The sequence below is a fragment of the Lissotriton vulgaris genome, chromosome 1_1 (genome assembly GCF_964263255.1).
Source record: "Lissotriton vulgaris chromosome 1_1, aLisVul1.2, whole genome shotgun sequence".
Lineage (NCBI taxonomy): Eukaryota > Metazoa > Chordata > Amphibia > Caudata > Salamandridae > Lissotriton > Lissotriton vulgaris.
This window is the reverse complement of record NC_141685.1, coordinates 1,855,632,443-1,855,647,551: the sequence shown is the minus strand read 5'-3', so window position 1 is coordinate 1,855,647,551 and position 15,109 is coordinate 1,855,632,443. Positions and strand designations below refer to the sequence as shown.

The window sequence follows — 15,109 nt, the reverse complement described above, 5'->3', positions numbered from 1 at the left end:
CTACATCTAATGCGGAATAATTTGATCAATGGAATATAATCAAAACAACAGTAGAACTACCCTTTTCCCACTTAATGCTGATACTAAGGCTTAACACTGATTTAGTCAGATTAAAACTCAGGATGAACAAAAAGTCTTAAACATGTACTAAACTTATTAAAAGACCGAGCGCCTAGTTAATAAGTAGCATCATATGAAAAGGCAATGGAAATGTCAAAATTCTATTCTGGAGAGTTTGCAAACACGTGGTATTTAGGATTTAAAATCCACACCTGATAAATGTCTGCATGGCTACTACAGTGATTTTCATAATTGATTATTGAATAGTGAAATGACTGTTTGTGATAGGACTTAAACATTAATCACCAAATTAAATTATAATACAAATAGCTGCTGATATATCTTTCCTCATGTTTCCGAAATATGTGTAATCATAGGCTATGCTACAATCCCATTAAAGATATAGTTTTGCAAGGCAGCAGCATTTGAGGTATTCTGATGATCTCCAAATGTAATTTCAAAATGTCACGTAACCTATTAAAAACGTAACTGCCTGCAGGAGCTGTAGGATTCTTACTTTACAAATGTAGGGAAAATGTATTCTTTGTGGAAGGCTCAGTCTGTGTGATTCCTCTCCATGTGATGAAAGGTATTTGAAACTTGGACATTCATCCTCGTGTGCTGAAAGTGCTCTCAAATCAACCCAATGGGCTTAGTACATTTGAAAACCGCCTTCAAGACTCATTCTGTGTCAACTGTGCCTTTAAACATTCCTAAAGGTGTTATTTACACAGCATGTGAAAAGTTTCCTCGAGATAATACATTTCAAGTACATCTGAGAGAAATGTGGGTGAGCATCAGCAGCAGCAGGAGGGCACGCGTTGCCACTTACCCTGAAAACCCCAACCATTGTCCAAGGACTGTTGGGATATCAGTGTAAATGATCTGTAGTAATCTAATAACATCGCACAAGACATGAATTGAAACTGAGATTCTGACTGGTGAATCCTGTGGTATATTTTAAAGGTCATATATGAATTAAATAATGTTATATTTATACAACACAACATATTTCGTATTTTAAAATGTTAAGCAGAGTCACGAATCACTTACATTTATCAAAAGTAAATGTGTAGAAAATTCACTAGGACATGTCTAAAACAAAAACAAGTAAGGTTTAATATTATTAATTGTCCAACTTTTGTAGCAGGAACCCGCGTTTAGTGCCCAACTTTGGTCATTATTGACAGTCTAAGATTTTGACATTATAAGATTTGCCTTTTGATTGTCCTAATAAAACAGAATGTGTTTTCTAAAATCCATAGAAATTGGCACAATCTACATCTTTCCACGACTTATTTCAATAATTTTGCTTCAAACTCAGCGTTAGTGTTCCTGATTGCTTTTGTACACCCTGCTAAATATTTTACCAATAGATTTTAATATGATCTGAATCACATTTTCCAATAAATGCTATGGATTTCCAAACTAGAAGCGAATTGTGAGATATTATTAAATTTATGGATCTGAGATAATTGTGCTTGAGTTACCTGTTTATCCGTTATGTAAGTCACTAAGAATGTCTTTGGGTCATCAATATGCTCATGTTTATTTAGTGGTGGCAAATCGTGATCACCATCACAAAGGTGTAAAAGTTTAAATGCTTGTCCCATTAGGATAGAGGGAAGTTATAAGTTACTGGAGAATACGTTTACTACATTTATATTTTCTTAGATGGTACCTATATTTCATACAAAACATAACTAAAAATATTATTCAGCAATCTCAATTTTACTGTCACAATGTTCCCACTGACATTACACTGCGTTGTTTTCTTTAGTTTTTGATTGAACTGCAGCTGTGCAGGATGATTTTTCGAGCCAGAAAAAAAACCTCAAACATTATTTTTGTTTACACTAAGGCACCACCACAAATCCCTTGTGGAGAAGTATGTGCCAATCTCATTGTTTTTGAGCAGTACACACAATGCAATGATTTTTATATCTCTAATCCAGGAACCTGCCTATTAATTGCACTTTGATACAAGGATTAAATCATGTCAAATGCCGAATAGTGTTCGGAAAGACAGAGAACAAAAGTGCCTGTGACAAAAGCGCAAGACATTCAGTTCTCTAATATCAGTTAACTATCATCAAGCATGCAAAGTGTGAGCAGGAATCACTCTAGAGCTACTATAATTAAACAGCGCTTTAATCGATTAGACATTACCTATTATTTGAATAACATGTATAATGCATTTTAGAAAACCAGAAATAATCTACGCTACCCGTATCAAGTGGAGTTTAAATCAATGTTTTCTGTAAAAAAGCATTGTTATTAATGTTATTATATTCGTTAATAATGCTTCTAATGTACTATTGTCATTATTAGTATAACTTCTTTGGTGTTTATTCTAACCACATACCAAGTGAGCATCTATGTAGACGAGAGGTTATTCTGTTTTTTACAGTTCATATTTTGGAACAATGAACTGCAAATAAACATGCAGGCTATCTATCCTGCAACAAAGGGGGCCCTCTTGTGGACACCAAGATATCACACCGCGCACTACAGACTCGTGTTATACGGTAGAAACAGACATCTCCAAACATTAGCTGCTCGCTCTTAAACGCACGTGCATAAAACATTATTTTAGCACAAACATCATAAAACTACACTGAGTAAACACGACAACGACGTTAAACTGTCCTTGCTAGTAAGCAAACAACGCGCCCCTCATTTCGCAATGTACAAAAACAACAACAAATAAACAATACTCTCTGAAGTGCAGTCACTAAATAAAGTTACACCCGCGGCGAGAGACACAAACCCGGATAAATCGGGATATTTGTTTCCGAAAGGCTGGCACGAGGCACAACAAAACTTACCTGCTGTTGTTGCAGATGCAGCAGTTCCACTGTGCTTACTTCACTGCTCGTGTCGCCACTTGATCTCCCATCTCGGCTGCCTGCATCTAATTGGCTGCTTAGAGTGCTCATTCCATTTTGATTCATTGAACTGTTGCTTATTGTCTCTGTAGCAGATTCCTGCATCATGGCTTAATACCTAAAAGTGATTAAGAAGTATCAATTAACACACGCATTACACCTTCACACTCCCATTAACAAGCTGTCCCTCACTGCCAATTACACAGCCTGCATTTTCAGCACACAAAAAAAAGCCTTAGAGTAATTTACCAACAAATGTAATGCACGCTCAGCTTTCATCCGGATACTTATCGTTGGAATTATGATTTCGGTAAGTACTCTTTGCAAAGCTACATTAAATAGCCCAAATAACACCATGCATGCAGCAAACGCATTTATGAATGGCTGCAATTCAAGTCTACATATAAAACCATTTTAAACGAAGGGACAATTGCCTCCCTCAACACCCCGCTCTATATTTCCTATTATCTGGCTTTGACAACCACGGGTGACTATACTGCCTCATTTAAAATATTCACTATCTTGATTCTGTCCGGATTTTACAGCATGTCTTGTGCAGGGCTATTGTTTAATGATGCACAGCTAATCACACAAAATTAAAATTTTGTACGGGTGTTACAAATCATATGGCACCCACCAATGATAAATAGAATAATGGGCTTTCCCTTTTCTGGCTAAATAAAATGTGCCTGCAAGGCATGTTAAGAAAACGCTGCTGCTCGCAATACGTCAGATATTGCCTATTTTTAATCAAACAACTGATATTCATTTATTTTTCTGACATTTAAAACATTTAATACTGTCCTTCCTGGAAAGTAATTAAGCTTATGCATGAGAAGCAATCAAACTGTTCACTTGAAGATGACTTAAAACTCCATTTTAACATAGGCAAATAAATGAAAGATATAAAATTAATTTTCATGGCATGTATTAGATATGAAAGCTAGAAATAAAATCTATCAAAAATATCACTAATGATTGTGCTAAAAACAGCATAAATTATGCATATTAGCTTCTCTACAGTAATAAATGTTTTATTATTTTCACTGCATACATATATGGATAGATATTAAATGTCCAGCCAGGATCAGTGCAAACCCGTACAGAAAATAAAGAGGCACCTTGCCTTTACCAAACCAGAATGTCTCTGTACATTTTGCATTAATAATATACAGAGGTCGCATTCTGTTCTGAACTAGCACAACTGTCTTGCCATATGCCAATAGAGTTTTAGATGTGTATAAGATTGCATGCTCAAGACTATTTCAATAGATTACAAGACAAGAACACTGTGCATTATAAAACTATGATAGCCAACTGATTAACTGCATAGGACTGTAAAAGACAGACTGTTGAGATAAGAGTAAGTCTGATCTATGCAATACCATTGGTCTGTCTACACAGCCTACAAATGCCTTTTGGCAATTCATGTTTTAAGTTCAACACTTTTCTTAGATTCATTTATGAGAAGGTATGCTCAAACACAAAAAGCAATCTGTTCATGTCAAAAGTTGTAGGCAATAATAGTCGCCAATTGAGAATTTTGCACTCCATGGCATCCCAATTCAAATTTCAAGTCTATGAAAAGAACTCAGCCTTTATAACTGAGGCTGTTTTTGTCTTAACAATGCCATTCAATAAACCTTCAAAACATGAGAACTTGCCATAATCCTGAAATGAAACATTTTGAAAACACTAAACAAAAATAAAACACAAACATTTAGAATAGATTTTCTTTAAGTAGTACACAGGTATAAAAGAAATAAGGTGATCATGCTACATTTTAATGGCACTGGGCAAGGGTTTATGGGTTACTAAGGTGCACATAAATGAAGGAGCCAAAGTTAGCACGTACAGTGGCAATTGCCCAAAAACATGGTAAACCGATTCTGGACCAGGATTAAGTATTGTATTGTATTGTAATTGCATTTGTATAGTGCTTACTACCCTGACGAGGCGTCAACGTGCTTTTTCGGTGAGTAGCACGCTACTCCGGGACCCATAGAGGGTCAGTGTTGAATTAGTACAGTTAAACATGCAAGTAAATTTTAAGTGGTAGATATGTTAGTCAGTTATTTGGATTTGGAAGGATAGCAGAAGGATAGAAGAGGAAAGAAGGTTTGTATTTATATAGTGCTTCTACCCCCTGATGGGGTGTTGACGTGCTTTTTAGGCGAGTAGCACGCTACTCCGGAAACCCATAAAGGATTAGAGGGGAAGTAGTATGGTGAAATATGAAAGTAATTTAATTGTTGGATACTAGTCAGTTCTTTGGAGTAAAAAGGATAGCAGAGGGATAGAAGGGAAAAAAGGTTTGCATTTATATAGCGCTTGTAACCCTGATGAGGTGTTGAAACGTTTTGTTGGCAAGTAGCATGCTACTCTGGAACCCATAAAGGATTAGTGGTGAAGTAGAAGTAAACAGTCCTAGTAGTATCAAAAAGCACGTCAATGTGATGCATGTGATGATGAATTTTCTGAGATGAAAACGAAGCTAGCCCTTTTTCAGAGATTACGCAGCTAATAAGTATTCAAATTAGGCATAAATTTTGCATGTAGAATGTGTAAAATATTCAGTGAAAAGAGCTTGATTGCCCTTACAAGACATATGAAAATTCGAATGTAATTCCAATACAACTCAACAAGAAGACACCACATTTGAAAATATTCCTATATGCAAATTTTAGAAAGCAAAAACATAGGAAATTAAATACAATAAAAATACCAGAATTTTGAAGTCGGCAGTGGATTTACTTGTGCGTCACAAGTATAAAATGTAAATTCCGTCGGAATGAAAGGCAAAGAATCGCACTGTTTACAATGCAAGCGTTATATTGTGTCTTCAAATGTGTATGATCTTTGTTAACTATGATGGAATCATTCTATTGAACGTGAATTCCCTATGATGATCAAGTAGAGGCCATCATAGACAAATTGGCATTTTTAGGTTTCTGCTACACTAGAAGAGGGAAAGCTTTATCACTCGGAGCCTTTCAGGCCTTGTGTAACACAAACACTTGTAAAGTGCTCAGATATCTTGATATATGCATGTGAAATTCCAGTGTATAAATTATTGTGTGCAGCAGTCCTTCACAACTTCTAGCTTAACTCATTAATATGTGGCTGTATTAAATAGTTAGATATGAACCAAGTTGGTATAAATAGTTGTGAGTAACATAAAGGTTCTACTCTAGAAACAGCGGTCATGCAGGAACTTAAAACAGCACCGCATTAAACACTTAGACATACCTGATGGTCAATAAACGACAGGTACATATCAGATGCTAAAGAAATGTCAACTAATTAGGTTCATAATAGGATAGCCATAATGTGCATGATGACAAGTGTATCTATTATGGTAAAGGTGCAAATAAGAAAAAGAAATGAGTTCACCCTCACGTCATTCTACATACTTCCATGGGTTTCCTAATCCATGTTTTAACTCATTAGGAAAATTCTCTCCCATCTCCTCTGATTGGCAGGAAACTAAAGGGTGTGCAAAAAATCGAATTCAAGTGTGTAGTGTTGCTGTTCAGCATGATACAAGATATTAGGCAGATTGTGGAAAACTTCCCAGTAGAAGTTCATCCAAGATTCGCAATGGGCTGAACTATTTTATTGGATCGAATTCAAGTGTTTGAGCTACAGCAAGGAAAGTTTTTCAATTTCCCAAACTTTTTACTTTTACTCGTATGCTCTCTTCTGTGAATCTCTCACATTCTCATTCGTACTCTCTCCCCATAACACACACGCACACAGTGCATTTGCAATAGGTTTAGGTAAAGATTTCCTAAACTTTTAATAACTACATTTGCTTTAGCACTGTCTCTCCAGTGTTGCTACATGACCAAAGAGCAGAAAAGGATCAGAGATAGAAAAGACAACATGAAAAAAATGTGTATGGCTCATGTCGTTATAATATACTAAAAGCAATTCCCATCATATTTATGTCTTTAGATGTTCAGGTAAAATTAGAGTAAGATAATCAATGTGTGTGTGTATGTGTGTGTATGTGTATAAGTCTGAGAGTGCATGTTTGTGTGTGCATAATGTAGATGCCTAGCAGTGACATCAAATGGTTGTGTTACCTCTGATTATTTCATCAGATCTTCTGCTAATGTTTAATATTTCTGTGCATCTGGGATGAATTTGGAATCTAATACTGAACAGATTTATTTTGTGTCTATAGATGTATGAACAATACTTGGTGATAAAAAAAGATGTCATTGTTCCCAGAGGGCACATTTGTGGAGCAAAGGTGATATTGCTATACAGCCCTACTCTCCCACAGCATTAAAAGAAAATATAATAGCATGCTTTCTACTGATGCAAACATCACCCATGGTAAGATAGCTGTCAAAACATACATTTCTGATAACATCACAGAATAAAGAATAATTAATTTGGATATCAATTGCAATTCTCAAGTTCTTAATAGGAGCTCTAGTACTAAACTTAGGGATGCAGAAAACAAAACAAAGTCAGTGGAAACAGTGAAAGAAGGTTGAAGAAAAACTATTAGAATTTTCAAAAAGTCACTACGCGTACAGATACTTATTCTCTACACCACTTCCCTTCTGAAACATTAAACTGACACTGGAGTTGACTGCACAAGATTGCATTTTCTCCTCCTAAACAACTTGAATTGAAAGGTTACTTAGTGTAACAATATTTACTTGCAGAATTGTGTTTTTACCGAGGGTATAATGGATGGTGGCTATGCAGGTTTACGCAAGAATGAGTGAAGCATGAGGCGTTAGCCATGTGTTTGACATGTTTCAAATTGCTATAATCCAGCATTAAACACACCCAGCAATTCATGCCCCTTCGTGCAGCCTTAATCTTGAATAAAGTGTGCACAACCACTTATTATATAAATTTGTATTTGGCTTCCAATTATACTTTTAGCGGTGCTTTTGAGTTTATTTTGCATGAAGTTGTGGCCTTTCACATGTACAAATAGCAGAAGGAAAGTCACATAACCCAATTAGGCCTCCTTAATAATGAATGGTAAACCTGCTTGTTTCACGTTTTTCCCTCAAAAAGAATTATGTCTCCTACAAAAATGAAGCAATGCAAAAATATTGCACTAGCAACAGCTGTTATTCTGTTACACTGTTATTCCACTATACATTTATGAAGAAAGTTGCTTCTGAAGAAATAAGGCAATGAAAGGTAACTCGTTGGACAACCAAGGGCAATGTTTAGAGGTTTACAAAGCCTTTGTTCTTTTCTTACATAGGTTTCACCACATCCATATCAATGGTACTTTCTGATGAAAGTAAATCTATTGATTATGTTATACTCCCCAAAGTACTGTGATACACTAGAAACTAGTTAGTTGTGCTATGGGGAAACACAGTAATGTTTTCTTAAAACTAACTCCCTCTCAGGAAATTGATAATTGCCTTAATCAGAAAAAGGTACATTACACTGCTGCACAATTTACACTCAGCATTAACCTGAACTATAACTGTGGGAACAGGTGAGATTACGCCAGCTCCTCCTTATATACACACCTAGGAGAACTCCTTGCAATGTAAGTGGATTAAATGCAACTAGATGTCATGCAAAATCATCTCAACAATGCCATCAAAGCCAAATGTTTTAAAATAGAATTTATATGCACATTTTGAACATATTTCACACTATTGGGAATATTTAACTGATATTGAAAAGATGTACTTGTTCCTGACCAGAAATGTAGTATGTACTTATAATAATGACCAGAACATGCAATCTTCAAGAGAAAGAAAAACAGTATAAAAAGAGATTTGATAATGTCACATTTATTTAATGCTCATTTTCAACACAAACAAGATGCAAATAAGAATCCAAAGTTGAATTGGTATTCTCATAACTGACACAAATCACAATGGACACTAGTAAAACAAGCGAGATCAACACATACAATTAAACTAAATCACAGTAACAGACATGACTGCTTAGCTGAAAAAGTTACAACAAATATACCGCTTCAAATGCTTTTCAGAACCCGGATTAGCTTTTTCAATAAAGAATAAGCAGTGAAACTGTATTTTACTTAAAGTTTCATTTGGTCACAGAGGATGCATTTACAGACATATTTAGGAAGACAGATATTACCGTTTTAATGTAAATAAAGAAAAACATATTATTAGACCATATGTTGGTTACACATTAGAGGAAAATAACTACCCAGTTTATTACACATCCCAGTGCATCTTCTATTTCTAGGTAAATGTATAACGTATGCACCACCATAAACTGTATTTATGAACATGGTACACCAAGTACGTGGTTTACTAAATTGGACATACTCTGGATATCTTCTTCGCTTCTACATGCTATGCAACTGATTGACGTCAATGTTTAAACAGTTTATATGTACAGAAATTAATTGCATTACACCCATTGAATTATAAATCAATTGATATAAGAGTTCACAAACACATATATCAGTTGACAGTATTTACACTAAGATATGCCTACGCCTAACTACACAACAAATATATTTCACAGATGAATGCATCAGATGGCCTGCACATGGTGTTCAAATTGGAATAAATGTTTCTTCAGACCAGGAACTGTGTACAATATTAACAGGTGCACTTAGAGGGTGAGATCTGAACACTGTAAGTATAATTTTTTCTATACAGCTCTAGTTTAAGGCAATGCACGAGAAGGGATCAATGACATTATATAAGGTTATCAAAACCAAATATTTATTTCGGATGCACATATGTTTGCCATTAACATATATGCAAACATAGTAAAATGACACCATATTGTGTTTTTCTCTTAAGCATTAACAGTATACAGATTACAGTTCCATACTCTCCTTGCAAAGGCTTTCCTATTTAGAAAGATCTTTGTTGCTCCTTTTAAATTAGCACAAGGTTAACGTGTGAGATTATATCTAAAGCAAATGCAAAAAAACAAACATTACAGTTGTGTATCTTCCAATTTCTCATCTCTTTTTCGGCACACTTATGCCCATTTTAAGGTTAACTTCCCAAAGTGTGTTCTGCAACATGAATTCAGGTAAACATTACATGTACACTGTCATAAGTGAGGGCATACAGCTGTCTGAGACTGACACTGGTATTTCTATTAGGCTTCTACAGAAACAGTAGTCGAAATATGTAATCTATATTATATATAATATGTGATCTATATACTGTGAAATGTTATTTTGCAGAAACGTTTTATTAATAAAGTGTCCCTTGCTTTAAATAGCATATAAACTTTGTAAGTGATAGAAATTGTAGATGAAGTGCAGAACTGTATTGCACAGTTGTGCAATTTCGAGGTCAGAAGGCTCACACATTCCTCCACTGGATGTAACATATTGTATACAACGGGCACCTATAGTGTTTCCTGACTATGTTGAAAAGTGGATTTTTAATAGATCAAGCAGTTCAGATCTGCGTACAGGGTGTAGTGTCAGTGTCCTGCTCTGAGCCTGGGACCCTAGTCTCTCTCCAAGCTCCAATTATACTTTCCTATCTCAAAACATTCCTTCTTAGAACGCATTCCCTCATCTCTCCAGATCACACCCATCACCCCGCACACAGCACACTCTGCTCTTTTGTGGAACAATGCAAAATCTCTTGCACCGTAAGGCAGTGACCTGTAGTATTTGGTGTAGCACTTGCTTGCTCATAACCAAACCTATTTGAGGAAACACTTCACCCTACTAGGCTGTGTGCGTTCTGCTTTAATTGGCTTCCATTATAGTAGCACTACTCGGTTCTTGAGGACTTAGAGTTGACTCTCCAAAAAGAGACTTCACAAAGCTAACAAGAGGCGGGATAACTTCTTGAGGCAAAAGGTGTGCGGATGCAAAGTTAATGGTGGAAGCAGGCACCAAGCTTGCTGGGCTCAGAATGCTGCCGAAGTAACACAGAGACATAGCTCATCGTGACGTTTCCAGTTATTTCTCGCTGATTAGGGTCATTATGTTGGAAGGCTGATTTATGTTGTCATTCCCTCTCACCAGTCCTGCATCAATAGATCTTAATGAATTGGTAAATAAGGGTGAAGATTACACTTGACAACACAGAAACATTTCTCATTCATACTAGACAAGATTTATGTAGCCAATTAGGGCATAACAGGAGAAATTGGTCAGAAGAAAAATAATCTTTCCAAAAGAAAATTAACCAAGTCTGAAACCCACGATGGAAACAGATAACCGCTCGAGATTGCATTGGGTTCAATCACAAAAGCGGCGTGTCTTTTATTCTGTTAAATCCGCACACTCGGCCAAAAAGTTGGCTGCAAAGTTTTTTTTGCAAGAATATCGAGACATGTTTTTTTGGAGTCAGCCCAGCGATCGCCCACTTGAACTTCCATTTTATTTTAAAGTTAAATAAAAATCCGCTGCAAGCTATTGCAACCGAGCTTGGTTAATTGTTTCTGTACGTGGACAACCAACGTGAAGAACTCGCGACAATCCACGCAAATTCACGCTCGTGCTCACTAGACAGCCTTTCGCAGTGGGCATGTGTGGTGGAGGCAATTATATGGCTTCCGCTTGCACAGCTCCACTGCCAGTTGATGCCTCTTTGTCATTAAAATAGAGATGAAAGTGCTGATCAATAGGGGAGCACAGCTTTAGAAACAAACCAAAGGGCTGGTGTGAACAGAGGTGGAAAATTAAAGAAGAGTGATACTGAAACAGCCCGATTCAACGTGCTTTAAGCAGCTTTAAGCATATGCAAATGAGATGCCGCTGCTTAACTGCATCATTTACGTCGATAATAGCAGCATCATCATTACAGGGCTCGCAATTAAATTACATCACAATTAGCATTTCAAAGTGATTGGTTAAACTTTAAAACAAATAGCCAATTCTGCTAATGAAGGGTGTTAATTGTTCTTGTACACACGAAATACAAGAGCAAGATAAATATATGTTCTTGGAGCTATTTATCAAATGCCCTTGTTTTGGAAGAAACAAAAGGCAAAATTAAAAAAGCTGAGATTGCCAAGGGGATTTGCATGCTGAAAGTTAAAGCATGTAGCATTTAATTTTATTGCACCAAAGACCCTATTAGATTCTAGACTCTAGAGAACAATGTTAAATTATCTGCTTCTGTGATGGAGTTGAGCCAATTCTCGGTATCAACTAATCACAAACCTCATTATGCATAAGAGTATTAAATTATGAAGAAGCAGCATCGCACATTCCAGCACAAATCCCTATGAAATGTTAATAATGTGCTCACAATAGCACAATGCCATGCCTTCCTCGCCCTCATGAATAATGAAGTAAACAACTTATCAATTCGCCTTTATCAAACATTGTGAGCGTATCAATGCATTCAGCTTTAGACCTCTTTAACATCCTGTCCTTTGGAGTTTTAAGCATGCACGCAAACTAGCAGCACAAGGGCACAACAGACGCATGCATTCTTGCTTGGAGTAAACAAGTGTGTACTTTACCTGTGCGAACTTGGCAGCACATGCTATGCTCGCTTCCTGGATCCTCGCAGCTTGTGTACTCACCCGCCCAGCACCGGCTGCAAGTTAAGCTTGTTTGCAAACCTGCCTCGCTGCGAGCTCTGCTGTGTGCACAGGCGTTAAGTCATGTTGAGGACAATCTCCCCGTAATGCATGGTCACCTCGCAAGTCATTATGCACAATGCCAGTGGAAGGATGCACGACGCAAAGCCACGAGACACCTGCGCGTGCCACGGTTATTTATCTCTCGTGCACTGAGCACCGTCGAGCTGTGAGAGGGACAGCAATTGAAGGCATGCTTAAGAAATATTTACAGCAAAACGAGCACGCGCGCCTCACACTACGACTTTACACGTGCTGGGTGGGGGTGGTGGAGGGGGGGGGGGGGGGGGGGGGCGAAGAAATGACAAGGCACGAAAGGAATTAAAGGTTTGTTACCTGTGGGTGAAGAGAGGCAAACTGTTCAGAGGAGGAATCTGTTGGTGTTTGCGGTGAGATCCTGCTCATGTCACTGAGGAAAGTGCAGCTCTGTGTGTCATCGCCCCGACTGTGTTTATACTGGCTTGCATCATAAACAAGCTCATCTCCCCTCATAGCTTGTTCATGCATACTTAAATCACCTTGCCCATTAAAAATGTCTCTCTTGACAATTATTCTATCATTTTCAGTTGTCATCAGGCAATTACTGTAGCCCTAGGACGGGCCCAATAGGAGCCCAGGCTCTGGGGCTGCTTTCTGAAGCAGATAGAATGGAAAGTACAGGCATGGTAATTTATAGCCCAGGCAAAGCACCTTTCTCCCAGCCCCGCAGAATTAAACCATTGCACCGAGCTGATGAAATGTAATGACATTTTCCAAAGCATTGCTTTTCAGCACATTACGGGTTTGTCCTTTTTAATATACATTTCTTTGCAAAACACAGGTTTGACAATGCCCTTCCTTCCTGGTGTTTTTGAGCCACATGCACATTGGGCAGCAACAATTCTCTCTGAGCCCTGACTCCTTTCATGTTTGTACAAGCTTAGCGAAAAGACTTTCCCCCTTCAGCACAAAATAAACATCTGCTCCCACCCAGCGCGGCGCCGAGAGCTGCAGAGCGCGTGGTCAAACTCCCTTTTCGAAAACTTGCGCCCGGCTCGCACGGGGGGCACTTCCTAAACCGAAGATGACATGGTTTTTATTAAACCATGAAAGCAGCACCCTCGGACAACAGGAGCTCGCGCCGATTTTAAATACTAACGAGGCCTTTTTTTATGTCGAGTCTCTAATGGTGATGGCAGCTTAAATCTCCATTGCATTACCGGGAGATCAAAAGCGGCCCCGGCTCGGGGTCCCCGGCTCCCCTGCGCGCAAACAGATACAATGCCCCCCTCTTCATTTCAATGGACTGCTCTCCTGACCAGAAAGGGCCAGCGAGCGCCCACTCTGCCTGCACAGCAATGACAGCAGCAGCCCGGCGAGAGCTCCAAACTTACTCAGATGCTTGTCAACCCCACGAAAAAAAGTTTACCTACCTCCTCCTTCCCTCAGACAAAACAGCTTCCCACTTTCCGGTTCATGGGAGTTCGCAGCCGAGGCGTGGATGTCGGAAGCTTCAGCAACTCCAGAGGCAGGAAAACCGAGTAAAAAGAGGGAAAACTCGCGGGTAGCTGCGAGTCTGAGGAGCCACCGCCAGGCAACTATTTACAGCAGTGTTTACACTACTGCGAGTGCGCCCCTGCCCGACCGCGTCCCTGCTGCTGCCTGGTGGCATTCTGCGCTGTTAATTAAAACAAACCAAGCAGCTCTGATTGCCGGGCGGCTGCGGACAATCGTACACAAAATCAGCATTTAATCACTGGGGCATGTCTTTGGTGAGCAGCGTGAGGGGTGGCAAAGGTTCAAGACTGAACCAGCGTGCTTACCATAATCCCCCTAAAGCAAGAGCAACTTCAATCGCCCTGTTTATTTATTTCGCTTTTCTTTTTATAATAAAATAGGCAACCGACACCGTTTTAGTCTCAGGAGTTCTCAGTGAGCTTCCTAGCCAGTTGTTAAGACTGATTCTTTGCTTTCCTTATTAGGACATCGTCTCATTATACACTATACTTTTGGTAAAACTCCAAAGCTCTGCAGTTTACAGCCCGATGGAAGTCTTTTACAAGAGCACGCAAACAAGAAGAACGCATTTAGCACCCACAACATCCGATAATCCAGGGCAAGGAATAACCTTCAAGTCTCAACAAAAACCACTTCACAAATGCAATTTGTCCAGGCACATGTTAATCAAGTTACATCTTTTGAAGCAAGACAGCATCAATTACTAACCTTAATTGAAATCACTGTGCTCCAGTCTTTCTGCCAGCATATTCAGAGGGTGATGTATTAGGATATTTACAGTAAAGTAAACAATGCATAGTTGCAATGAGATGGAAAGTGTTCAGCTAATGGTGTTTGTCAATCCTTTGTCAATTTTGCTGCCTGCCACAGATGTTTTCTGAGCTGCTTCATAAAAACAGGAATGAACTAGCGATGAAGAAAGACTTTCTCTCCCCCAGGAAAAGAGTACAAAGCCAAGCCTGTACACAGCAGATGCAAACGAAAGTCCATCTGCTACCAGCTCACAACACCACATGGAGTTTTAGGATTTGGTGCTGCAGGTAGCCGAGCAGTGTTTGTATAGACATCATCAGCATGAAAGGAGGGGTAGTCCAAACCTCTGCATGTCACAGTAA

The 15,109-nt window shown here is 38.4% G+C and overlaps 1 protein-coding gene across 5 annotated transcripts in view; it reads right to left on the bottom strand.

Annotated features, from left to right (window-relative positions):
• Positions 1-14,832, bottom strand: part of FOXP2 (forkhead box P2) — a 269,974-nt gene extending 255,142 nt beyond the window's left edge. The window contains exons 1-2 of one of the 5 annotated variants that reach the window (XM_086919355.1): positions 14,703-14,832; positions 2,889-3,066 (exon numbers count right to left, since the gene is read on the bottom strand). In XM_086919355.1, the coding sequence (XP_086775481.1) occupies positions 2,889-3,056 (168 nt within the window). In that variant the 5' untranslated portion in view covers positions 3,057-3,066; positions 14,703-14,832. Of the gene's footprint in view, positions 1-2,888; positions 3,067-12,377; positions 12,554-12,833; positions 12,931-13,909; positions 14,221-14,702 lie in introns of those variants that run through there. The other 4 variants (XM_086919351.1, XM_086919359.1, XM_086919356.1 and 1 more) reach the window with 4 other exon arrangements.
• Positions 14,833-15,109: the final 277 nt, after the last annotated feature.